Source organism: Rhinatrema bivittatum, chromosome 4 (assembly GCF_901001135.1).
Source record: "Rhinatrema bivittatum chromosome 4, aRhiBiv1.1, whole genome shotgun sequence".
In the NCBI taxonomy this organism is placed as follows: domain Eukaryota; kingdom Metazoa; phylum Chordata; class Amphibia; order Gymnophiona; family Rhinatrematidae; genus Rhinatrema; species Rhinatrema bivittatum.
Genome location: NC_042618.1, coordinates 447,488,864 through 447,515,647, shown reverse-complemented (window position 1 = coordinate 447,515,647; position 26,784 = coordinate 447,488,864). Strand labels below are relative to the sequence as shown.

At 41.5% G+C, this 26,784-nt stretch overlaps 1 protein-coding gene across 4 annotated transcripts in view; it reads right to left on the bottom strand.

Moving 5' to 3' along the window:
• The window catches only part of ATP2B1 (ATPase plasma membrane Ca2+ transporting 1), a 287,298-nt gene that overhangs the window by 136,508 nt on the left and 124,006 nt on the right, over positions 1 to 26,784 (bottom strand). For all 4 annotated transcript variants that reach the window (XM_029601638.1, XM_029601641.1, XM_029601639.1 and 1 more), the window contains exons 3-5: positions 4,840 to 5,037; positions 3,613 to 3,864; positions 3,404 to 3,529 (exon numbers count right to left, since the gene is read on the bottom strand). In XM_029601638.1, coding sequence (XP_029457498.1) covers positions 3,404 to 3,529; positions 3,613 to 3,864; positions 4,840 to 5,037 — 576 coding nt within the window. The remainder of the gene's footprint in view (positions 1 to 3,403; positions 3,530 to 3,612; positions 3,865 to 4,839; positions 5,038 to 26,784) is intronic.

The following is a 26,784-nucleotide window of genomic DNA, read 5'->3' as shown; positions in this document are numbered from 1 at the left end:
AATGTAAAAATAAGTGGCATCGCCACAGGGATGCAAGGGGTGGCAAGTGTCAACCGAGGCCCTCCCCCAAAAAAACGGCCTAGCAAGCCCTTTGCCATCCTCCTTTTCCCCACGATAGTGCTGGAATGACAGCAAGGGCAATGGTGTGCTGGCATGAAGACCAAACCTATAGCCGAAGCAGCAGCATTAAAAAGTGCAAGGGCCTGTTGTGCGTGGACATGCACTCAAGGCCATGCAACCACTCCCACCCCCCTTTGCAGGGGCGGTTTCCAAGGCAACAGGAAGCTCTTGCTGCAGATAGAGGCATGGCCGCTTCATGGCCTGATAAAGCACCAGCTGACAGGCAGGCTCCATGCTTATTTTTGCTGCTTCTTCAGCCAGAGCGTGGCCTCTGTGCAAGAATCCACCATCCAACCCCACCCCCGTAGACCTCAACTGAATCAAGCCAGGAGAGGAAGGATGACCTGAGAGTGGACCATGGGAAGATGCTGGGTAGGGGGGTTGGGGACAGGAGACAGATTGATGGGCGATGCTGGGAGGGAGGAGGAAGAAACAGTGAGGAGAGCTGCTGGGCAGGTGAAATAAGAGAAGTGGGATGCTGGGCTGAAGAACAAGATGTGGGGCAGAGGGAAAAAAATTTCAATGTCCCAGACAGACATAGGAGAGGAAAAGATGAAGACAAGGAAAAAGAAAAAAGAGAAAATGGATAGCATACCCTGGAAAGGAAGTTAGATAGAACAATTGTAAAGCAGAATACAAGAGACCAGGACCACCGTGACTAACAAAAAAAAAAAAATGTCCAGGCAACAAAGGTAGAAAAAAATTTTCACTTTAGTGATTGGAATATCAGTTTTTCAATCTGTATCTTTAATACAAAATACATTTGTATTTTGTTCAACACAAGAGGAAATGCATTTCTGTTTATATTTGTCCAGTGTTACACTGCATGTAGAGTCTAGCTTCTTGGGGGGGAGGGGGTGTCCTATTTTGTTTTTTGTCTGCACATTCCAAATTTATAGTCATTTTTTCTATGATTGCTGATTTTCTGTTTATGTTCTGCATGTGTAAGATTCTGCTAGCATGAGGTTTCAATGCAGGGAGATGCAGCAATCTGACTTGCTCCATTTTTCCCCAATAAGAAGTATATTGGTGCTTTAGGGCCCAGTGTAATATTTGCAGTGCTGCCTTTTCATGGGTGGGATTCTTGACAGTTTTGGGAGTTAGTGCTGTTTTGGTATAGGAGGACTGCTATGTATGTGCTGAATTATTTTTTCCAGGGTTTTATATTTCACAATGTACCTAGCAGTAGAAGGAGCTTGTGTTGCTATTACTGAGGTCACACAAAATTTGAATACTTTTGTTGTATTGTGAGTTAGGGGAAAACATCCTAGTTCTGCTCTGCATTCTCTAGCTGGAAGAGGGAAAGGGTGGGAGAGTTTGAGGTTGTGGGGTGTTTGCTTATACAACGGTAAGTGCTGTTCCATCCTGGGTTTATACTGGCATTGTATTCAATTCCAGACTTTACTGCCATTTAGGAGAATTGGTGAAATGATACACTCAAATAATTATGGCAGTTTTACAGAGTGGTTGAAACTAGCCTGGGGTTCCTTTATTGCACAGAAGGCTCTTAAAAGACCTTCTTGTAGTGTCTTTACAGCCAATTCAGGGATGGAAAACTGTTCCTGCCTGAAGCTATCTGCATGATTATATTTTATAAGAATGATTTTGGGAGACCATCAAATCGACAGCAGGTCCCGTGCTCCAAAATCCCTTGTTGTGGCCCTGGCAACGTGTTCAGCATTTGCGCAGGACAGGACGTTCATACCAATGCTGCATGCATAAAATGCAGAAGGCCATGTCGTGGGGGTGTGCGTGGCATGTGGAAGTGTTGCTCTGGCTTGCCTGCCTCTGCCTTTCCCTCCTCAAATACTTTCATCTAGAGATGCCACTGGTTAAAAATATGGCTAGCTGATGGTGACTTTTTGACAAAAGTGGAATACGCACAGCCCAGGAGTTTTATCCCAAATTTTTGTGCTATCATGGAATCACAGATTACATTTATGCTGCATGTAGATCATTTCATAAGCTGACTTTCCACGCACTTGCACTAGTTTAGTATTTACTGTTCTCCAAGAGATCTATTACAGTACTATATGTAAAAAAAATGTTTTCATTCAGTGAGGAGCAGCCTAGGTACCAGCAACCTTATTGTTTTCAAAACAATAAAAAGGAATAGGGAGGGCACTTATGTTTTGATAATGTTATTTAAAAAAAACACATGAGGGGCCAGCTTGGTGATTCAAGTTGAAGTCTTGTGCACTGGTCCAGGGTTAGATTCCCAGCTTGTGTCTTTCACTCCATGGGTTGGCCAGAACTGGGTATGCTGTAGAGGAGCCCTGGTGAAATCCCCCTTGCTAAGGGTAGTCACTGTAGTGACGAGGCTGTGAGTTCAAAGGGGGTGGATACAGAACAGGGGAAAAAAAATCCCCTGAGTAGTTGCAAATGAAGGCGCACAGTGCTATAGCCCAAAAGAGGTCAATTGCGAATAGAGTTTGAAATACAAAAAGAGCAGGAAGAAAGTCAGGTTCTGCCCCCGCTTCCCAACACACACACACCAAAAGAAAAAATTCATCATACAAAGGTATTTTTCTTCATTCGCCGTCTCCCTCCTGGCTCACTTCCTTGGAAGATGCACAGACTTCTGAAGCATTCCAGCTGCTTATGCCTACTTACTGCAAAAATTTAAGTTTCTTTTGGTGATTCAACTAATCTGGCAATAAAGATCCACAGCTTCATCCCAAAGGTTTTATATGCCAGAAGGTTTTATTGCCAAAAAGAAATTCAAGGACAGATGATTAGCAGAGGGAGGATAGTCAGTGGAGATCAAAAAGTTCAGCCTCTACTCACTGCCCTCATATCCTTCCTGCCAGTATGTATGTGTGTGTGTGTGTGTATGTGTGTGTGTGTGTGTGTGTGTGTATGTGTATGTATGTATACATACATATATACACACACACACACATATTCACACACACATACTGGCAGGAAGGCTATATATATATTTGTATATATACAAATAAATATATACAAAGATATCAATAAATATATATAAATAAATTAATAAATGTATAAAATATATTAATACATGTATAAAATATATTAAATGTATATAAATTAATAAATGTATATAGATACATTAATATATAAAAATATATTAATATATTAAAATATATATAAAAAACTTTCACCAAATGTTTTGAAATCACAGTAAGGCCCTCCATGGTGTTTACTGTAAGTGGATATCACTGTTTTGGTAGCAGAAGGGCAAGTACCCCTCCCTCAAAGTGTGCAGATATCCCACAACAAATTGGTGTCTATGCCTTACAGCTGAAATATAACATACCAGACAACAGCAGAGGATCTTTCTCCGAATTCTTCTTCACATGATCAGATTCTCCAGTGAGCGAGCTTTCATCAATTTTGAGATCATTTCCTTGAATAAGCACTCCATCAGCCGGTAAGAGGTCCCCTAAAATAAGCAGTCACACTATGAACAACCTTACTTAAGTCAAATAAAATTTCAAAGTAGAACTAAAATTAGTATGTACTTACCATATTTTATCTGTGCAATATCTCCAACAACTATGTCAGCCACTGGTATCTGGATGACCTGACCACCTCTTACAACTGTAAACTTCTGCTCTTGCTCGATCCGGGTCTGCAGACCTCTGAATTGCTTCTCTTTGCTCCAGTCATTGAACGCTGTTACTAATACCACACAAACCACAGACAGGAGGATTGCAACACCTTCAATCCATCCCGTTTCTCCTTCTTCTTCTTCACCACCAGTAATCTCACCACACACTGTTGAAAAATATAAACATTTTAACAGCTTTAGCACAGATCACTGAAACAATGTGGGAAACAAAAAAACAACCACCCTGAATACACATAAAACCAACAATTCCTGGTACATCAGCCTTATATTTGAGTGTGCCTTAGGGAAGAGAGCTAATAAAGTTTAAATGTAATGATTGATGAGACTTTTTAAAAGTACATTTGTAGAAATGGACAGAAAAGCTTTAGAAACTTCTGGTTCTGTGATTTTTCAACAGTCACCACAGCCAAATGTAGATATTTTCTTTGCAGTTTTAGCCACTATGACTACCATCCTCTTATCTCAAATATCCATAGCACAATCAACATTGGCTTATTCATGAAATACCATAAAAAGCAAACGTCCACCTCAAGTCACATACAGCTATCATATTTTGGAGCATTCTCCAATAAATGCTATTGCAATTACCTAATGACAAGTACCTACAGTAAATCAACAATGGAATCAAATTATCTGCACATGTATATGGGAAAAAAAAACTAAAGACAAGCATCTATGAGATAAGTAATTAGCATATGCACAAACATTTTAAAAGTGATCATTTGTACTTCCTCTTCAACCAGTCAGACAAGTCCAAATGCATAGCTTATGTCCACCCACCAGCAGATAGAGGCAGAAAAGAACAGGCTTGCTGATGTCATCTTACACAGGCTCCTGTGCTACCCTCAGCCTGCCAGTATTCAGCCTCCAGCAGATGGACGGAGAATCTAGTGCTGACAAAGCTTAGTTAGGCTGTTTAAAAAGAACAGGATTGGAAGGGCAGCTACCACGGTAAAAGCCTTGTGCACCCTCCCTCACTGAGCATGGCCATAGACCAGAGAGCTTCCAAGGGTTTGGTTTGGGCTTTACATTTCATACTGCATCAAACGTTTATTAATTACCGCATTATAATCAACCGGGTACAAAAGCATACTTTTCAATAATAGTAGTACAGTACTTACATTCATGATTTCCTCCAGGTGGACGGTAAAAAGAAAGCCCTAATGATATTATGGCTGCAACTTCTAATATAATTAATGTTACATCCTGTAGCGCTTCCCATACTAACTGAAGAAATGTTTTTGGCTTTTTAGGAGGTATAGTGTTCTTCCCAAATACTTCTTGCCTCCTTTCTAGATCTGCTGGATTGCCACCTAAACCTACATATTCAGAAGACAAAAAAAAAATGGTAAATCAATTTAATAATTACTACACATTTTAACATACTGATTTGTAACAGATAAACTGTGGTTTATAATCTTTTCTAAAAAGGTACAGGAAGAAGACCCAAAAAAAGGGGAGCCAAACTTTAACATGGCACCATACTCTTGGCATCCCTTCCCAAAATTCTTCCATGCCCACCACCCCTCCTCCTGGCATTCCTTCTCTCCGCTACCCTGTAGGAAAGGAAAATCTCCTGACAGGGCTTGCAGCGCCCAGAGTGATCCTGGGTAACATTGGGGGATGGGATACGTAGGGACTTTTGGAAGTCCTTTTGCCAGCAAGAGTTCCTACCGTGTATACCCTTAGCTATATAATCTCTTGTGAATCGGAAGACTTTTGCAAAAAAAATACAGAGAAATAATGAATTGAAATGTTGAAAATTTACTTTAAGAGAATAACTGGTTTGCAGTAAACATACTGTCTGGAAGAATCTTTAAGTGTCATTTGTAATCCACACAAATCTGCTGACTTTTTATAGAGAGGTCCAGTACTTTTGCAAGCCACTATACATCTGATAGACATAAAATAGCCTCTAATTTGTTATACAAGAGCTGTGACTTACTCTGAACCACAGGAAGTCACTGCAATACTTCAGACTCCAGTGTCTCAGTAAATGGATGTTGAAAACAAACATGGAAATCATAATTGTAAGAATATAGTGCCCGAAGGGAATTTAAGAGTCCTGGAAAAACTTGCAACTTTAAATAGATAGGCAACTTTGCTTTCTTCAAATTAATTTTAGTTTTGGCAGGCTAGCAGAGAAACTGCAAAAAACGGTAGCCAATGATCATTGTCATTTCAAAAAAATCTAACAAAAGCACCTTCATATTGAGATCAATGGTCTGAGCCTTTCTAGAGCTACTCAGGTTAGGAATTTAGGTGTAATATTGACATCTCTATCTTAAGTTGCATGTAAAAAAAAAGTAGTGCAAAACATTTTTACAAAGTACACATTTTGCAGCATTTAAAACCATGTTTATCTACTGATGATTTTCAGTCAGTTGTCCGTGCATTAGCACTGCATGGGCTAGATTATTATAATTTTGTTTTACTTGGTTTGCCTGCTGCTACAGTGAGCTTCAAATTGTCCAGAATGCAGCAGTTCGTATTATTGTTGGCGCCAGAAGACAGCAGCATATAACCCCAATTTGATATCTTTACATTGGCTTCTGGTGATACAAATAATTTTAAATTTAACTCGTATTTAAGGTGTTTAATTTTGCTGTTCTAGCCTGTAATAGAGCTGCATTAAAAGTTTATAATGCATTTCGATGCTTGCGATCACAAGGAAAACATTTGTTGGAGGTGCCATCTGTAAAGCGATATCATTTATGCGAGACCAGAGTGGTCATTTGTAGTTGCTGGCCCTGAACTTTGCAACAGTCTTCCCAATGACATTACATCAGAAGCATGCATGCAGTCATTTTGGAAGAAGGTTAAAGGCTTTTTTATCCCATCAGGCTTTCTGTGGTTCCTAGCAGCATATGCCAGCCTTGTAGTCCTCTGCAATCCTGCTTTTTTTAATCTAGGCAGATACTGGGAGGTATGGGTTCTTGGGCTATAAATGTTGTTTTATTTGGTGTGTTTAACTGCACTATAACTTTGTTTTTGTCTAATACATATTGTAATAGTTTTATGTTTTATATTATGTATTTAACTGAATGTCGCTTTGAAATGTTTTGACTAGGTGAGTTATAAATCTGATAAGTAGTGGCAAAATTTGTTTTATGAATTTTAAATGAAACCTACTGTCATTTCTATACTTTTCAACTGGTCTTTGCTGCACAAAATTTAACAAAGTTGTAAAATAGAATTTTAAAACCTGCTTGCTTGCAATAAATGCTGAGCTGAGCTCAGGTCAGTGTCAATCAGTTGTGTGGACCTCTTAAGTCTGCAGCACACACAAATATTTTCCTATGTGTTCCGGCACAGCCTAAACACAAGAAGCATGCCAGCTCTGCAAACCAGACAAGTGAACAGCAATCTCTATGGGACACCATAGCTTGTGAATCATTTTACAAAAATATGAATAGGGGATGGAATTAGTATATTATGTAAAATGTTTATTTCAATGCTAGTAAATATTGCATTTATGCTGTTAGCTGCTTAGTGCTCTGTCCTGGGGGGAGGTGGGATAGAATTATGAAAACAGAATATAGGTTACGGATTGATTTTAACTTTCTGGAAATATATTCACCTGTAACGTGATAGATAAAGATTCACAGAACAAATGAAAGAAAAAAAAAAAAACAATGGCACAATATGAAAAAACAAACTTTCTTGAATTGAATTATCCTAACATCACAACTGGAATCTTAGTGTAATTTATAAAGTCCTTTCATTGTTTGTTTTTTTATTATAATTTCACAGTTAATTACTTTCAATTTCAGTTCAAGATGAAAATTAGTCCACAATTACAGCTTACAAAACTCAGTGTTAAAAGAGGTTCAAGTTCACAAAGATTTTCCATTATTGATCAATTGATGCCAATAGAAAGGCTACAAAATAAAAGCAGAAATGTTAGAAGGGGCAAGCCCCCCAAGTCTACAAAAAGTCAAAAAGTGCAGATACACAGTAAAGATATTTATATCTGTTTTTCTTCAATACTAAACAGTTTGTGCACAAGGGCTAGAACTGATCCAGTGGCTTACTCTTGCAGTCTCCCTGCATTACAAGGGGCTCTTTATGGTTGTGCTTCCCAATTACTTCAGCAATTTTTTCTCTTTAAAATAATTCAGGCAGCAGAAAAAAAAATTGATTTTGCATGCCAATTTTTAATTGGCTTCTGAGAAGCAATAAATAAATTTATGGTGACTTCTGACATTTGGCAATACTAATCGTTATGAACCTAAATCAAGATATTTTGTCGATGCTCTTCAGATCCCCATATAAACCTCATGCAATAAGACAAAGCATGAGAGCAGCATAAACAAGCCAGAGTGGACTCAAGGAAAAGGAGAAACAGGAACACAGAGTCAGGACTAATGGCTCAGAAGCAATGTGGAAGACCCAGATTCAAATTTTCTAGCTTTTTTTTTTTTTGCTTCTCAGGAAGGCCAGGACCAGGTGTGCTACAGAGGCAGCAGCATTCACAGCTCCTGGAACGAAGGGGAGCTCCAATTACACTCTCCCCCCCCCCATCTACTGACCAGTTATGAGCACAGCTGTGCTGTGGGGAATGGCAGTAAACACCTCTCAACTAAACCATCCTCAGATTAGTTGGATTAGATTAAAGGGGTCGGAGGTGGGGGAAAGAGAAATCCAGAAAGTTGAAAAGGAAAACGTATGGTGCTATATCTTCAATGGTAGCTGCTTCTGATTGATCTGAAAGCCCGGTATAGAAGAAAGCTACCGGGCTATTAAAAATTAAAAAAAAAAAAAAAAAAAAAATCACACACACATGCTTGGCCCTTTTATATTAGGAATGTATTAGGACACAAATGTAAGATGTAGAAATAAAACTCCATAGATATTTTAAAGAAATAAGGCAGTATCTGCTACTTTAAATATCAGATTAGACACCATTTCTGATTGGCACAGTTTGGTCTTCTATGAGTATTTATTGAATAAAGAAATACAAGTCTTAATGTCCATAAAATTCAAATTATACTGAAATCTAGTTTACATTCACCTTTTTCTGTTTATAATATTTTATATAGCGTGGTTCTGAGTCATCAGTGTTGCTCCAGTGCCAAAAATAAAATTGTTTCCATTTTACATCAGTGTGTTCCTCAGAAAAATACTGGAATATTTTCATTGATGACTCAAGGAAACAATTTTTCAACTGGAGGAAACTGTTAATAAGTTTGCCCTGTATGTATGCTCATTTAGGAGGAAGGAAGAGAACTGTTTCAATTGTATGAAAGCATCAATCAAGGCCGGACCAGAGGCAGGTGCCATGTACAGCCGTGAAGACCATTCGAGTGGATTCTCAAACCCCATCTCTGCTCCCCTAGACCAGCCATCACTCAGTGACAACTGCTTGTGGTCTGCAGAAGAACCTATCACTGCAATGGACTGGGCTGAGCATAAAAACCTTGGATAGCTGTGAATGAAGGCTCATGTCACCATAGGACAACAGAGGCTGGCTCAACTGAGCTGAAGCACCTAAAGGAGCAGGAAACTGCCAGCTCCAAAACAAAAAAACACTGCAAAGTAAGTTTTACGTAAGGCTGAATCTTCATTTCTTCAATGATTGCTAAATTTACATTTTGATTTTAAGGTGTGTGTAAGGGATGTAGGGAAGGGGGAAGAAGGGTGGTTAAAAAATAAAATTAATTTAAAAAAATCCTTTATAAAATTCAGAATGTCATTTCTACAATGAAAATGACAGCCGTCACAGTGCAGATCTGACAAGAAATTAATTTTGGAGAGCTAAGGAGGCTACATGATCCAAAAATGTCCAAGGCCTGAACAGCAGCAGATCTGGCAGGATGCCAGACTACAATGGAAGAAAAATGAAACTGAAGAGCAGCAGGGCAAATAGCACATGGGAAACTACCAAGCACGCACTAAAGGCTTCCCTAAAAGTCCTGAAGGTGCCCCTCCAGTTCAGCACGTGACATCCACGTTGCTCATTATATCTGCCTGGAATGCCCTTCGAGAGGAGGTGGGGGAAGACCAAAACAGTGAGCTGTGGATCCCTAAAGCTAAAGGATGGAAATTAAGAAAAAAAGAGTGCATGGGGGTAACTTGCTGGTGCGGCGGTTACTACCCTTAACCAATAAGCCTTGATACTGTTGATGCAACTCTATCATTGTTCTCTGCTTCAACAGCAGGGGGAAAAAGGGGAATTAGATTCAGACAGCAACAGAGAGCCCCGACTTTTGTGATCTAGGAAACTGATGTGCACACATGGGGAAAAATAACACAGAACTGCTTCTACAGCCAAGTCTATAAGCAAAGCACATGAAACAGCACAGCCTGAATTTTCAGGAAGGCTCATCTCCCAGTAAAAATGTTGCTAGCAGTAAATTTTTATGAGTTATCATAAGGCTTGGGGATAACTGCACAGAGCAGCAGCTGCTACCCTTAAGATAAACATGAGTTAATCTGCACAGTGCAGCGGATACTACCACAGGAGTAGGGTAAGAGGGAGCACTAATTGCTTGCATTAGATATATAAACTCTTTGTAATGATCTTTTTATAGAACAAGTTCTCTGCATCCCTCTGTCAAAGAACAGGTATCTTGTACCATTCGAGAGCTGAATCCAAGTCAGTTTTTCAATAATATGCATTATTGGTTTATGTAACAAATGGTTCCCAAGGTACCACAACTTCCACACAACTTGGTGAAGTAGTAAAACAGCCAGAGATGGAAGTTTAAATTAGAAGGTGCATGGGAGCCTCCAGCTATTCCACAGATGACCCCAATCTATCCAGAAGATGAAAATGTGAAAACAATTTAAAAAGGAAAAAGATAGGTTTATTTTCCTTCATAAGGTTCCTTTTCAAGATGACTGTTAGAAAGAAAAAAGAAAAAAAAAAGGTCCATGATGAAACATTTAACATTTAGGTGACGTTGCTTTGCCCCAACAGTACTGAACACATCAGTTAAGTAAGATCACAATGGTACAAATGACAGTGATGACAATCTCTTAATGCAATGTGGTAAACGTTACTGCATAATCATATGACCTGGGTTTGACCAAACAAGATTATTTCTTAATACCATTTTATAATATATACCACTTTAAATCACATGAAATATGAAATGTATAAATAGGGTTTCCCAAACAACTTTCTACTGGGGTAGAGCTAGCACCATCATTGGGAAGCTTACAGGGATCCTGGGACCATACTTTGGTTATCACTAGTATGGATCTGGCCATTTTCTTATAAACCAGTTGTTCCTCATGACTTGTACGTAAAACCATTATGATAAAGTAATTTATGAGTTGCACCTTGACCTAGAACTGATTCATGTAAGACTATGTATGTGAATTGCAATCTGCTGAGGTTGTCAGATCAGCAGAAAATTGGTTTACATAAACTAAAAAATATTTTATTTATCAGAATCACAGTGCTTTCTTGTGAATTACACTCAAGATATCAAAAGATGCAGCTTTTATCCAGCCTGAATTTGGTATAGACTAACATCAGTTTTTAGGGGCTGCACCCCTGCTCGCTTCGTTCACCAACCCTTTCCGCTCTAGATTCCATGTGTGCGCCTAGGTGGAAAATGCAAGCTGGGTAGGACAAGTGACTCATGAAAAGAGCAGGGGGGAGAGCCACTGAATTCTCCATCCCACCCCTCTTTTTCCCCTCCTTCAGTGAGTGAGCATGGATGTTAAGGGAAACCCCCAGAAAAGAGAATGATAATTGCAAGGCAATGTGAAAAAGTGATTTTTATGACTCCATCAGCTAGACATGTACATTACTGGTGTCTCTGTACTTGCTCTGCTCAGGGTGGAGAAATGGGAGTAGGCGTCTGTGGAGGAGGGAGAAGGGGGGAGAAAGGGGGGGGATGTGGCCTCTTCCACCTCTCCAGCTCCCTCTTATCCCACTCTTACTCCTTCCCCAGTCTCCCACCGCCCCTCAGACTCCCTCTTCCCCCCACCCACTGCCCCTCATCTTTCTCACTCTACCACTGCTTCCCTCCTCTAGCCCCCCTTCCCTCTCTCTCCTACTGCTCTGCCCCTCCCCCTCATCCCCACCCACTGGTCTCTCCCACCCCCACTGCCCCCCCCTCTCCTGCTGCTCTCCTCATCCTCCAGCCCCAAGCTCTTCTGCTGCCTGCTGGGGCTTCTCTTTCTTTCCTGGGCTGGTAGGGTTCAGCGAACCTCAAAAGCTCTTCTGTATTTTTTTTTTTTTTTTAGTTTCCTTGTGCTGGTGGAGCCCAGGAATCCCCATCAGCTTTTCTGTTGCCTGCGCTGCTCCCCTCACTGGCCCGTGATGTAAATTTTCACACTCCTCCCCTTGCTCCTATACTGCTCTAGGTGATGTCAATGCATTACACATGGGCAGACATGATGCAATGATCACCCAGAGCCCCTAAAAGTTTTGTAATATAGAGAGATTGCATACGTTTGGTATTTGTGTGTATGGGGCTTGTTACGAAAGGCATGTTGGGATGTAATTAGTTCTGCATGGGGTGTGTTAACGGGAGTTAATGTGTGTGGCAATCTGTGTTACTGTGCATGAGGGTGTGAATTGTGAGTTTCTGGGGCTGTGAGTAGCTGTAGAGTTAAGTGAGATCACAGTGTGCGCGGTGTGTATGGGAGTGTGCATAGATTATATGTGGATGTGTATATGGTTGCGGGGTGGGGGAGTGGGTAGGTAAACAGGCAGATGACATGAGGGATGTCTGGGTTGTCGATGGGTTGGGAGGTGAGGTTTTGGAGCAGTAGTTGGGAGGTGTTATGAACACTTGAGATTGGGGGTATATTTTGGTTTGAAATTCTTGGAGGGGAGTTTGTTCACATGAAGAGTTGATGGGTAAGGTTTGTGTGGGAGGTATATATGTGTGGTTGAGGGTGTGTGTGCAGCAGTACTGGGATAAATGTGCAGGTGTGCATTGGCAATGTTTATGGTGGGTTGGAGGAGGACAGCAGTGCATGTGAATGTGTGGATCACATTTTTTTCTTCCAATGCTGCATGTTCTCTGCCTCTCTACTCCCTCTTTTTCCCATCTGACCAGAACTCCAGCCCGTCACTATATGCCTTGGTTCCATTTCCATTTTTCTATAACATCTTGAGCTATCCATCCCCTCTTGCCCTCCCACCTAGGAGGAGCAAGAGTTGGTTACCCATGCCCTTTATAACCAGCCATTTTGTGATTTAAAATGTGGCTAGTTTCATTTTAGAGGAGACACCAGAGAAGCAAGATGTAGGATTGTTTCCTCCCTGCTGAGGCCTCCTGTCTCATCGGGTTTCCTTTTTTTGTGTAGATTGGCCTCTGTGCACAACCTGCCAGAGGATCCCTAACTTTGTAGTTCAGTAAGATAGATTTTTTGCAGGATTTCCCTTTGGGGCAAAAGGGCTCTCAATACAGAGGACTGAAGATCCGTGAGCACCACTCTACTCCTGTGGGAAATTATTTTAAGAAGGAAGTTAGCATGCGGAAGAGTACTGAGCCACGATAGACAGGAACGAAGCAGAGAAAATCACTATTAGTATAATATTTAATATAAGGCTTATAAGTTCTGATAATACATATGCCATTTTCTTAGCCTGCTTGTAACAAAAAAAAAAAACCAAAAAAAAAAACAGTCACAAAACAAGTCCTGAGATCAGATATATTGGAGAGCTGTTACTCAGAAAGGCTAACTGCAGATATCTGAAGAGAACAATACCTAGCTCCTGGCCACACCTCACGCTATTTGTTCTGATGCGATAAAGGATAGTTGGGGCCTCAGCGAGCACATGGGGAATGGTCCAGAGAAAGAAACTAGACCAAAGGTCAGAAGAATTAACTTAAAAAGAGCAACATGAGACAGGTTGTTTGTAAGCAGAGAACCAACAGCTCCCAGGAAAAGCTTTTGGGACATTACCAGTGTTAATGAAGTGACCAATGAGTTATTGCTGATTTCCCAATGCATTGTCCCGGTTTTCCAAAATACATCACATTGGGAAATGAGGAAAGTATTTTGTTTACATATTCTTTAATGCAAACTATGTTTTGATTGCTTATTCTCAGACTTATAAGTAAAGCTTCTATACTTGTAATTAAGTGTGTTGTGTATTCTATGACATAACCTACCAGACAGCCACCTCAGCTTTTATACCTAGGTGAGCAAGACTGGTGATAGATCTTTGAGTGAGATTTTTGATGGCTGAAATGTATCCTGTGTTTCAAGAAGGAAACTACGCTTTTTTTTTTTTTTTGAAGAGGTTTTAAGCCACCCCTCTTGACTAGGAGCCAGGCTGGATCAGCAGGTTCCCTCCCAAAGACTTTTCAACCCAAGGAGTCACCTTTTCAGAGCAGTTCAATAAAGTCAAGGAAAAGAGAGGAGACCCCAACCAGATCTCCATTAAATTTGGACTAGGACACAGAACTGGGTGTTCGGGAAGACGCTGGACTGTTAAGGTAGGATTTTTTCCTATACTACAAGGAGACCCCTGACTTAGGAATCCCAGTTAAACCACTGGGAGACTGAGTGCACAATTTGCAGCACCATGGGAAGCTCAACCAGTGCGCTGAAAGAAAAGGACACCTACCCACAGTGAAACACTATCTAAAAAGACATCATCTGTAACTGCACAAGTATTTAAAGATGGACTTTTATTTGCCTTAAACCAATCAGTAAATTATTATTTAACACCCGGCATTGGTCCTGTTTGGTTATTCAAAGCAGCTCCCTCCACCAAGGGATACCACAGCTACAAATACACACAAGGGACACACTAAAGTTTCTTTCATTGTCTGGGCCATAGGCTAGAGTCTCCTCCCATAGAAAGAATTCCCCCCAGAGATCAGGAGTTGAGCTGGGAGAAAGTCAGTTAGCTGGAGCAGCCCCGAAGTTTATAAATAAGATTGTATGCCCCTGGGACTAAACACCCCGGGGTAAGGCTTACACCCGTATCTCCCTTCTCCAGCTCTGCTTTGGACTATCCATTTTTTCAACTTTCCCATAGCCTTGTCTCTGCACCTAATATTTTTCCCCCTCTTTACTTAACCCTTCTTCCACTGTGTTGGCAAGTGCTTGCAGGAGGGGTACCGTGTATGTGAAGTGTACGAGTGGCCACAAAATGGATGTAGGTTTGAGTTGGTGGTGTGAGTGGTGTAGTGTGTAGCGAGTGGATGCACGCCTTTTGACTGAATGTATGGTTTTGTGTGGTGTGAGTTGATGTTGAGGTTTGTGTGTGAATAGGGGTGTGTGTGGGGCTGTGTGCAGTCATAGTACGTTTCAGGTATTATGCACATTGTGGGGATATAGAGGTCTGTGGAGGTGTCTAAAGCGCAGTGTGAGAGAATATATTTTTCTTGCGATGGCTATTGTGTAGACGTATAGGTGCAGAGTATGTACGGATGGAGGGTCTCCATGGGAAGAGTGTGGTAGCGTCACTGGGTTAAGGGGCAATGACCAGGGTGGTATGTGGTGATGGAAGAGGTGTGAAAGGCTGAGTAGATTGACTGTTGTGACAGGCTTTGGGGTGGGGATGAGAATCGATAGTGTGTGGTGGTGGTGGGGTTAAGTATGTGCAGGAAGGGTAAGTTGTGACAGGTTTTTCAATGGTGTGCATGTAGTATGTGGCTATGGTTAGGGGCATGTGTGGGGGGCTGCAAGTGGCAGTGTGTGAAGGAATGTTTCTGTGGTAAGAGGGATGAGTTTCTGGAAGAGATTAGGTTTTGAGGGGGTTTGAGTGCTGTGACTGGGTTCATTGTGGCAGTGTGGTTGTTTAGAGGTTGAGGCGCTATCAATGGTGCGAAAGGGTGATTGAGTGTGCGATGGGCAAGTGGTCTGACAGGGTTTGCAATGGTATGGGTGGTTGGATGGGGGTGCATGGAGGGTGGTGGACTCAATGGTGTGAGGGGGCGAGTGGGTGGTGTGTGGCGAGGGGCTGTGGGTGAGTGTTGAATCACTTAGTGATAGTGTGGTGTTTGTGCCTATAGGAGATAGAGTGTGTGTGTGTGTGTGTGTGTGTGGAATGGTGCCAGAGGAAATTTTTCTATGCTGTGTGATGGTAAAAAGAGCAAGAGTAGGTAGTGAGTGGGTGAATGATGAGAGTGCGTCAGAGGTGTGTTTTGTGGGTTGTCTGTGTAGGACACTTCTCTTTGTCCTCTTCACTTGTCATCCTCTCTGTCTCCCTCCCTCACACTCTCTGCACTTGTTCTCTCTCAATCACATGAACAGCTGTTTGCTAGTGGCTCAAGTTTCACTGGGATCAGTGGCCTGCTGTCCCTGCACATACTATCACCGACTTGAAATGTTGTAAAACCATGGTAGGAGTTTATGGTTTGTGTTTTGTTTGCTTGCATCTCTGTCGCTGGAGCCTGTCGTTTCTGCCAGCCTCATCACTGACACCGCCTATCCAAGGACGTTAAAGCATGCAATTACCTCCCGTCCAGCAGTCTCTGGTCTCTTTCACTCAGCGTTTTTGTTTCTCCTGCTGGGGCTAACCCTCCCACAAGGTTTGCTGATAGGTGGGTGCATTGCAGCTGTGCTGAAATGATTACCTGGAGCCCTTAATATTCTTATCATATAGAGATAAGAGAATGCCTCTTCAAAAAGATGGTCTTGCTACACAGATGACAGGATGAAGGAGAGATTCCCCTGTTCGTCTGAGATCTGACATAGTTGCTGTTACACCATTCTCCGAATATCACTGGCTAGCATTCAACAACTGACAAGAGCCATAAAGACATCAGAGCAGTCAGCTACATAGCAACACGGATTTTTCCTTCTGTCAGATACTACCACAGTCACAATTTGGATTGAGTCAGCGGCTTTCAAAATGTTCAAGACTTCCAAGATGACATGCTAACAGACACTTCTAATTTTTGCATGCACTTTCTGACTAAACCACTTCACTGTACAAGTAAGAATGAAGGAAAATTAGCAGTTACTAATTCAATTCTAATAATCAGGATTCTTTACAGAAATGTACCAAGAACTTTTTTCACTCAAAGCACGGCACTAACAGATGAAATACCAATCTGAAGAAGCAATAGTCCAGGCTAAGAATCCACTGGAAAACTGCACTCTTGGCTAAAGACAAATTTCAATTTTTCTAAAGCAAGGTGACAGAGGAGGCATCAAGAAAGAATTCACCGAGGAACCAAATGAAGCATGGAAGTGAAGAAATTGAAGACGACGAAGGATATAGCATGTGACAATCTGCCCTATTAATATCAATTTCTGGTACTCTTAAGGCTTTATACATGGAGAAACCAGAAGATATAAATACAAAAGTAAATACTGAGATGGGGGGAAAAAAAAAAGAGCTACAAAAACCATATAAGACATACCGTTCTTATTTTCATGATATAAAATTCTCTCATAGGGTGAATTTCACTAGATAATAGGAAGATAATAAAACCATAACATTGGGAAAAGAATCAGAAGCATGTAACCAAAGACTTGAGGGGATGCATACTCAAAAAAAAAAAAGCTGTGTGGACATTTTTAAAAGCTGAGAATGTATATAGTAGCATACATAATGGATGATGCAAAAAGAAACCAGCCTATCCAATCTGTCCAAACTTCCAAGATTACAACCCGACTGCCTGCAAGGTTTCACTTTAACCCAGAAGGGTCTTTTCTGACATCCTACTTGGTATGTCACCATCTTGGGTATATAATCATACAAGATCCCCATTTAGCTCCCTCCTGCACCCCTTACTCATGTCTAAGCTCTAAAGTAATCTAAAAAGTCAATATTAGCATGGTCACTGCTCAAACATCTAGTTTCCTAGGTCCTCTCCTAGCCTGCCAGACGATCCCAGCTACATTGACTGAATTTCTACTAGGTCTTCTAGTTATTACATTTGTTGCAGTCTGCCAGACAGACCCAGCTGCTAGTTTGATTTAAGAGAGTTTAAGCCAACTTGAGAAAATATGCACTCATGTGATATTAAATTACTTAAATCTAAATTGTATTATCCACTCAGATTTTTTAAACATGTTTGCAAAATTGACCACAGATTCAGGATTTTACTCCTCAATACATTCCTTAAGCCCCTTAGAATCATAAAAGCATCTTAATGACTTTATGAAAAAAAAACAAAGAAAAAATTACTGCACCTTCATCACAGATATTCAAAAAAAAATTCTTCTTTATTTACTTACAAATTTCAAACATTTCCTGAATAGAAAAAACATTACCTCACTTGTTCTGCACAAAATTCTCTGTTCTCCTCAAATGAATTCTAATTAAATATTTTAGTACCTCTAAATTTCTTGATGTTAGGTCAGTAAAAATTAAAGAATCAGTGGTCTGACTGACCAATATGGGAGAAGCTGGGGCAAAGACTGTATTTATAAGAGGTGCACAAATATTGAGGAAAGGAGTTAAATATCTAGAGAGAAGAGGCCCTAAAACAGAATCATGTCTACCATGTACAGATCTGGGTTGCAGGCTGCAAGCATCTTAAAAAGAGCAAGTGTCACAACTAAGAAGTATATTTACCAATTATGAACATGTTCATTTTAATTTTATTATAAAAATGTGTATCCTGCTCTATCAGACTATTCTAAGTGGATAACAATACATATGAAATACCTGAGGTCCTCACTGAGGAGTCCACAAGTCACCTTCAAATTCATGGGTTTATACTGTCAACGCTTCCTGTCCTGATTTTAAGTCCTTCTGATAAGAACATGTGGTTAGTGCAGTTATAGTATAGCTGTGTTTGAAAAAAGACTGGATAAGTTCTTGGTGGAGAAGTCCATTACCTGCTATTAAGTTGACTTAGAAAATAGCCACTGCTATTACTAGCAACGGTAACATGAAATAGACATAGTTTTTGGGTACTTGCTAGGTTCTTATGGCCTGGATTGGCCACTGTTGGAAACAGGATGCTAGGCTTGATGGATCCTTGGTCTGACCCAGTATGGCATGGTTCTTATGTTCTAACATAAGTTGCTATACTGGTTCAGAACAAGGTCAAGCCCATCATCCTGTTTCTAACAGTGACCAGTCCAGGAAGCAAGCTCCTGGCAAATACCCAAACAGTATAATAAGCCGTGACTATTTTCCAAGTTAATTTGATTAATAGCAGTGTATGAGCTTCTCCAAACCTTAAAACCCAGCTTTGCTAACTGCCTTAACCACATTCTCTGGCAATGAATTCCAGAGATTAATTGTGCGAAAACGTTTTCTCCTATTTGTTTTAAAATGTGCTACTTACTAACTTCACGGAATGCCCCTGATGTCCAGAATTCCCTATATCCAAGGCCATGAGCACTGTTAAATCCTCAAAACTATTGGGACGTTATGCTGGATATCAGGATAAGAATACAGAAGAAACTTGTATTTGCAAAGATAAGTTCATGCATTTGTCACGGCCGTGCAGGCTGGTTAAAGGTAATCCCCAGGCAGAAGCAGCACAGGACACAAGAGCTGGGCAGTGCAAGGTCTTCTGTCTGTCCAGCCACCTCCCCCTTGGATTGAGCCTGCCTGTTCTGATGGCCAGCAGGACTTTGCTGGCCCTTAGGAAAGGGGTACAAGCAGAGATGAGGCAGTCTGAGATCAGGGTAGGCAGCAAGCAAAGCAGTGTCAAAGGTCAGGCCAGGTCAACAAGTCGACAGTCCAAAGTGGAGGAAAAAAGCAGGGTAGACAAGGAAACAGGAACCGGGAAAATAAGCAGAGCGCAAAGTAGGGCAAAATTGGAACAGGGTACAAGACATGACAGGGTCCAGAAAGACAGGACACCAGAGACAAAAACCAGAACAAGGCAAAACAGGGTCAAGACACCAAGATCAGGACAGGCATGCCAAAACAAATAGAATGTAGTGCAAGACAGGGCCTTCTTGGCTGGTAAAAGGTGCCTCCTCTGTCCTAGCCTCAGGTATCTCCTATCAGAGGAGGTCAGGTCTTGAGTGCCAGCAGAGTGTTGCTGGAGTATTTGCACAGTGATCTCTAACCTGCACAACCTCATCCTTCATTCTGTCTCCAAAGATATTCTTTCCTGTACATAGCAGGTCTTCCCTGCACTTCTGGGGAGAGATCTGAGGCCTGCAGCCAGGCAAATCTGAGAGCTCCAATCCCTAAGACAAAGAATCTCGATACCTTTTCAAAAACAAAGGTTGATTGGACCATGTGTTTTCCACATTCTAACCTTTCGTCCAATGACTGGAGGGTGTCTTGCTACTTATGAGGAAGCTGCTCAGCCAACCCCCGCATTTGCTTCAGCAAGTTCCGGCATACACTAGCCCATAAAGAGATAAGAAGCTATGTCGCCATTAAGCATAGCCCCCTGAAAAACCTTCCTCCTAAGGGTGTCAAGGGTCCTAGATTCCTTCCCAAGGACATAGAAGAATGAATTCTAGTCCTCTTGGCCTTTTTGAGGGCAGATTCAACTACCATGGATTGGTATGGGAACTGTTTTTCAAATCCAGGAGCTTTTTGGATAAGATAGATCACATCTGCCTTCTGCTAATGGGAGCCACAGAGGGGGGGGGGGGGGGTGACCCTAACATCCTCAATCTGTACCTCCTGAAGGACTTCATGGACTGGGACTGCCATGACTTCCCTAGGAGACTCCACAAACTGGAAAATGTCCAGCATTTTACTTCTAATCTCATCATCAGTCTAACATAAATGGAATGGCCTCAGCCATTTTCCTGATAAACTCTGTAAAGGAGAGGTCCTCAAGAGGGGACTTCTTTCTCTCATGAAGAGAGGAGTCAAAGGGGAGACCCATCAACACCCTTTCTGAAGCATCTGCAGAGTCACAGCCACACCCTCAAAAATATTTAGAGCCAAACTCTCCCTGGTCTGCTGGTAGTGAGGATTCCCCTCGGTGCTCAACCCCCAGCCAAGGTCTCACGGACAGGTCCACTTGGATCTTTTGGCCTGAAAACAGAGTTCCAGCAGCATGAGGAAGCTTGCTCCTCTGAGGAGCTGGAGATCAACATCAGGGTGGCAGTCATCGACCCCCAATCCCCTCTGGGCATTGGCATCAAATACAACACCAATGCTAGTACCTCGCTGCCAAGCACCCTTTAAAAATTATATGGTGTTGAAGGAATCTCACTGTGGGTCAGAAAGCCAAAGCATGAGCAATGCCAACTTGAGGAAACATTTGCACCTAAGAAAATGATCAATTGTTGAGTTAGCCTAGTTAAAGCCACACTATGTACACCAACTTCAATCTGTGCCTGCTGTTTGCTCTTCTCCCTACTGCATTTCTTGCAGATTTCACCAAGTTCCTGGTTTCTTACTCCTAATGAGCTGGATCATCCCTTAACACAATTTTTAATGCAATTTTTTGGCATGTGCAATTAAACAATTGCTTGTCCTATATTTGTACCTCCTGACTTTCATCTGTACATTTCTCCTTTCCAGGAGAGAGGATGGCCTAGCAGTTAGAGCAGGGGTAGGCAATTCCAGTCCTGGATTGCTGTAAGCCATTCACGTTTTCAAGATATCCACACTGAATATTCATGATATGCATTTGCATGTGTTGCCTCCATTGCCATTGTAGATATCCTGAAAACCCAATCAGTTTATGGAATTCGAGGATTGGAGGGTGTTGCCTACCACTAAATTAGAGTAATGGGGTGGGAACCAGCAGAACAAAACTCTCCTAATGATCTTGGGTACGTCACTATCTTCTACTGCCACAGGTATCCCTTTACACTGTCAACTCTTAAGCAGGAACTTGGAGCTGTACAGAATTTGTATTAGTGCCCCAGTTTAGGATGCTATATAAAATGCTAACAAAAGCAAATAAACAATTCTACAAATAACCCAAAGCAAGGTCCCTACTCTGCTTTTGTTTCCAACCTTTTTCTTCAATGTCAATAAAAAGATCAAAATAGTAAATTTTAGCTTTTTTTTTTTTTTTAAATTCACACATAGCATTTAATATATTTTTGGGAGTGAAATGTAACACATAGAAGCCCAGGAATTTATATAACACAAAAGGGTGGAAAGCACAGAAATATTATTGAATTAGCAGAAATTTCAAACCTGCAATTCATAACTATCCAGTTATAAGTGTTCAATGTTTTCATCCAGCCCAAAAATTAAGACAAAAGAACTACCATGAAAAGAGCAGACCTTTTAAAGGTAATACTGTGTTTTAAGGCACAGAACTCGAATTTCAGTAGGATATTCCATAGACCCAAAATTATGGTATGTCTATTCTAGCAGCTTCCTTAATAGAAACTGGACTTTTTTCCGTTTAACTTTTTGGCGTTTACCAATACATCAAAACCCTTTCCTGGCCCTGTCTGCCCATTGCAGATGTTGTCTCCTTCCTCCCTTTAAGCCAATTTGCCACAGAATTTCTACCCACAACTTGATCTGATCTCACTACAGCTTCAATCCAATCCCTTCTCAGTCTGAAAAAGCAACCAATAATATTGCATTCTGTTGATAGAGACTGGTAATTCCTCTTTTTTTTAAATGTATATTGTATGTAATAAAATCAGGTCCCTATTATATCCAGGATTAATGGTTATAAACCTCTAGTGTTCTTGAGAGATTTCTTTCCCACAATTCGTGGAATGTTTGATTCATTTCATTCTGGTGGAAAAAAAAAAAAATTAAACCCCTGAAAAAAAATGAACAAAAAAAAATGAAGACAGGTCCTCCTAAGGCCTCTCACCCACCCAGAACAGGGTCAGGATCCCCTCAGCCCCCACTTATTTGCTCCAATGGGAATCTACCAGTGAGGCCAAGGCCCAGGTCGAGGCAGCAGTACTTGGCTGCAAGGCCAATGCTGGAACCCAGATCCAGGCCTGACACTAGGGCTGCAGTCTGGACCCAGGCCCAAAGCCCGAGCTTCTGCCTAGGCGGAGCTCAGACCAGAGCCAGACACTGTCTAGGGTCAGGCCCAGGCACTAGGCCTCACAGCTCCACGGTTGCAGTCTTCTTTATCTTCTGATGTCAGGCTGGAGTTAACTCCGGTGCATTTACCTCAGTGGACAGTGCTATTTTGAGGTATGGTATTGTTGTACAATTGTCGTACATCAAAATGGCACCATCTGCTGGGGTGAATGTGCTGGAGTTAATTAACTCTGGTGTGACCCCAGCACACAGTATCAGAAGATAAAAATGCAAGGCATCGGATCCTGGCAAAGGTCTCTGGGCCAGGTCACTGCTTCAGGCCTGGGTCCCTGCTCCAGCCTAGGCTGAGGCCCAGGTGTTGGGACCCAACCTCTGGGCCAGACCAGGGTCCAGGTCGAGTCCTCTGTGTTGGGACCCAGCCTCCAGCCTGGGACAGTGTCGGGCTTGGGTTGGGCTCCAGCCTAGGCCAAGACCTATGTGTCCCAGCTTCTGAGCTGGGCCCTGGTCGAGGCCCTGACATCAAGACCTGGCCTCTGGGTCGGGATGCGGAGTCTGGCCTTGACCCAAGCCCTGGCCTAGGCCCAGGCGTCAGGACCTGGCTTCCCTGCCAAGCCTAGATCCGGATCGAGGTCCCGGCATCAGGACCTGAGCCAAGGCTCAGCCTCACCATCATATATCTGATGGATCAGGAAGAATCTATTTGGGGGTTCCGGGCCTCAGCCTATACTCTAGGCGAGGCCCCAGCTTTGGGCTTGGGCCTAGGCAAGGCCCCAGCTTTGGGCCTAGGCACAGACATTACACTTGGGCATAGACCATGGTCCCTACTTTGGGCCTCGGCCTATGTGCTAGGCGAGACCCCTGCCTTGGGCCTAGCCCGATACATTCATTCCAAACGAATGCAACGAATAAGGTTAGCTTCTTTCAGGAACCCCCCGATTCATTTTGAGGCCCCTCGAATGAAATGAATTGCCCTTATTCATCACATTTTTTAAATTCATTTTAAATGAATGCACATCCCTACTAGCCTTATCAGTCCATGAGAAAAGTAGAATTTTTGTAAGTAGTTATACTTTTTTTGGACTGCCTCAAAATTCTGAAGTTACAAGGAAGCTATAAAAGTTTCAAATTTGCACTTATTCAACTATAGCTTTCTGTAAAATAAACAAATTTTGCACAGTCTATTTGTATGAATTTGAACATGCTATCATGATTCTTGAAAATATTGCCAAAAAAATGCTGTCATTAGTATTACAAGCGATGTTATATAGCATATGTATGAAGTAGCACAATACTGCATATCAAATCAGCTGATTTCTAAGTATATGCTTTCAAATAAATCAGGTCAGGATTAACCTGTGCCTAAGGCTGCTTTTTTTTCCCCCTAGAAACATTCATTTTTGGTGCAGTTCCAGTGACTATAAGGGTCCTGGATAAACTTGGAGTCTTAGTAAGTTACACCACCTTTCAAAAAGGCCGAACAAGACATGTGAAGAAAGGACTGGTGTGATCTCGAAAGTTAATATACAACATATTTTTGTTAGTCCTCAAGAGCTAGCATAATTATTTACAACTCTGATTATTCTTTAAATGGACCTTATAATGCTTTTATCAGGGGAGACCCATTCATTTTGAATAAGTCCTCTATTGCTATGGAGTATTTTGCTTCATCTTGCACTTTCCTCAGAAAATTACCAACCCAAAGCCTCTTCAATTTGAACAAACAGAACTTAAAGTTTATCTCCTGAAATAGACAGATGGTCTGTTCCACCACAGAGCTGCTATCACTGCCTCTAGCTACCCAGAACAGGTTTTTCATGCAAAAATTAGATAGCTAGAGTAGCATGACCCATTCTTTGCCAGGTCCAGTAATAGAATTGGCATGAAGGACTATGCCTCACAGAAAGGAGAATGACAGAGAAAAAGGTCTGAGGAGGGCGGCCTTCTAATGCTTTATTTGTTAAGAAAATTTAACCCGCAGATTTCCAATGTTCATGGCAGCCTACAAAAACAAATGAAATCCTTAACAAAAAATGAGGAGCCCAGATTACACAAACTGCAATGGGCATAAACAAAATGAATATTACCCAAAAGAAAAAACAAACAGGACAGACAGACAAGAGACCCAGCATCCTCATACTGCTACCAAATATACCAAAGAACATTTATAGACAGTAAGCTGGTCAGACTACTAAGAATGGAAGCAGACAATAGTTCATTCTTAGTTCTAAGCACTATTACTGCCTCAAAAGGCTCAGAATACAGATTCTATTAAACAGGAGAGCTAAAGGTCAGAAGTTTGATTAAATAAAAAGCTCCTCAGGACTTTTTTTTGTTTTTTCTTCAGAAGATTGTGTGTAAAGACATCAGATGGAGAGGCTAAGGGAACAAGTTTTAAAAAAACGGGACCTGCTACTGAAAAGGTCCTTTCAAGGAATTCTGTCAAATGGAGAAGCCCTGGTAGATGGATTCTCCAAAAATGCCATAATGGGCAGACCTTAAGGAACATTTGGTTGACAGACCCTTTACACTGCACAGAATACCAACTGCTCTAGAATGAAACAGAAAGATGAAATTGTTTTCTCAAATGCAAATGAATCGATTCTACACTGATAAGAGGTTATGACAAGATTACAACAGTGGGCCAACAGGGCTGATAAGCTAGCCTGTTGCTTCAAAGTTAAAAGCAAACTTGGGACAAATCTTTGTGAAAATATAAAGTCATAAACATTAACTATAGTAGGGCTCTTATTTAGACTTGATTACCTGCTTACCCTTTCCAAAGGAACCTCAAAGCAGGGTACAATAAGAAAAAAATTTGCAAAACAGCAATTCAAAATTAATACACAGGCAACAAAACCTCAGGTGTCACAGATATAAACTATTTAGCCTGGAAGTTCCTAATCAAAGAGCCTAGTTTTTATCATTTTACAAAATTGTAGATAATTCAAACCATGTGCAACACACCAAAAGGCAGATTGTCGGATACCTGGGTACTTCGAAAGGTGCCTGCTGGGAAGACTGCAGCACTCCTGAATACATATAATTAAGCAAGCTAGTCAAGTACAAAAGATAGATAAACCTGGAACATTTATCTTAAACAAACTATGCTGTTCCAAAGGCAACCAATGAAGACTCCACAAAATAGAGTTTATATGATCCATAGTTCGTTTTCCCTCTACTAGTCTGGCAGCACTACTCTGCAGAAGTTGCTCATCTCTTAGGTCTAACAGCTGGAAGATCCTGGTACATTTCATTATAGTAACCTAATTTCCCTGTGACCAATGCATGGATTATAGTTGGTTACATTTTTCAATGCAGTTCTCATAAAGCCTTTGAAACTCTGAAACCAAAGTAATTATCAGGATAATGTTAAATGCAGCTAAGGGAGCTGGAGTCCAGAAATGAATGAAAATTAGAATAAAATTGAGAATAGTAAATTATAAACTGAAGATTTTAAATGAAAAAAAAATTTAGCTCAAAATAAAGGAGTAATGTTTTCCAATATAATCCTAAAACCGTTTATGCCAGGAGTGGACAAAGACTGGGTGGGATAGGTTACTGTGAGCCAATAATTAAAAAAAAAAATGTCTGGGCTGAGCCTGGCACTGCAAAGGAGAGATCCACTTCAAAGAAGGAAGCTCCAGAGCTTTGTGATAGCGTGGGCCAAGGCTATACATCTCTTCGACTTTCATTTAATGGAGGGGGAGGGGGGCAGGAACCAGAAACAGCTAATTCTTGCCAAGGCCTACATTTTTTAGCACATTGCTAAGAAACTCCTGCCGATTGTACGGCTGCATCCGGCAGCGCCAGTGGCTGCTCTGAGCCTCAGTCAAGGGCAGCAGTATCTAGAAGAAAGCAAACCCAAGAGCACTGAGATTCTCATCTGAGATTCCATGCTGAGACGGGCAAGTGTGAGGGGTGTCAGTGAAACGAAGAGAGTGGGGACCAGAGAGTCTCAGAGAGGTAAAACATTGAAGGGGGGGGGGGGGGGGGGGGAACTTAAGAGATCCATGTACGCTTATAGCCTGTCCTGTTATTGTATTTTTTTCTTCTCTTGCTTATTTCACATAAACAAGCTGCTATCATGGTTCCTCCATGCTCAGTCTGCTCCAGGGACAGGGGCAGAGGGAGGGAATGAGGGGTATTTTTGTGTGTGAGATTTTTGTATGCATATAAATCCCTTTCAGAATCTTCCTGTGCAGCTCACACTCATATGCCCAATAGGCGGGAGGTAGGGTGGATGATAAATCACTCACGCACACCTCTCACTCTCAGTACAGGA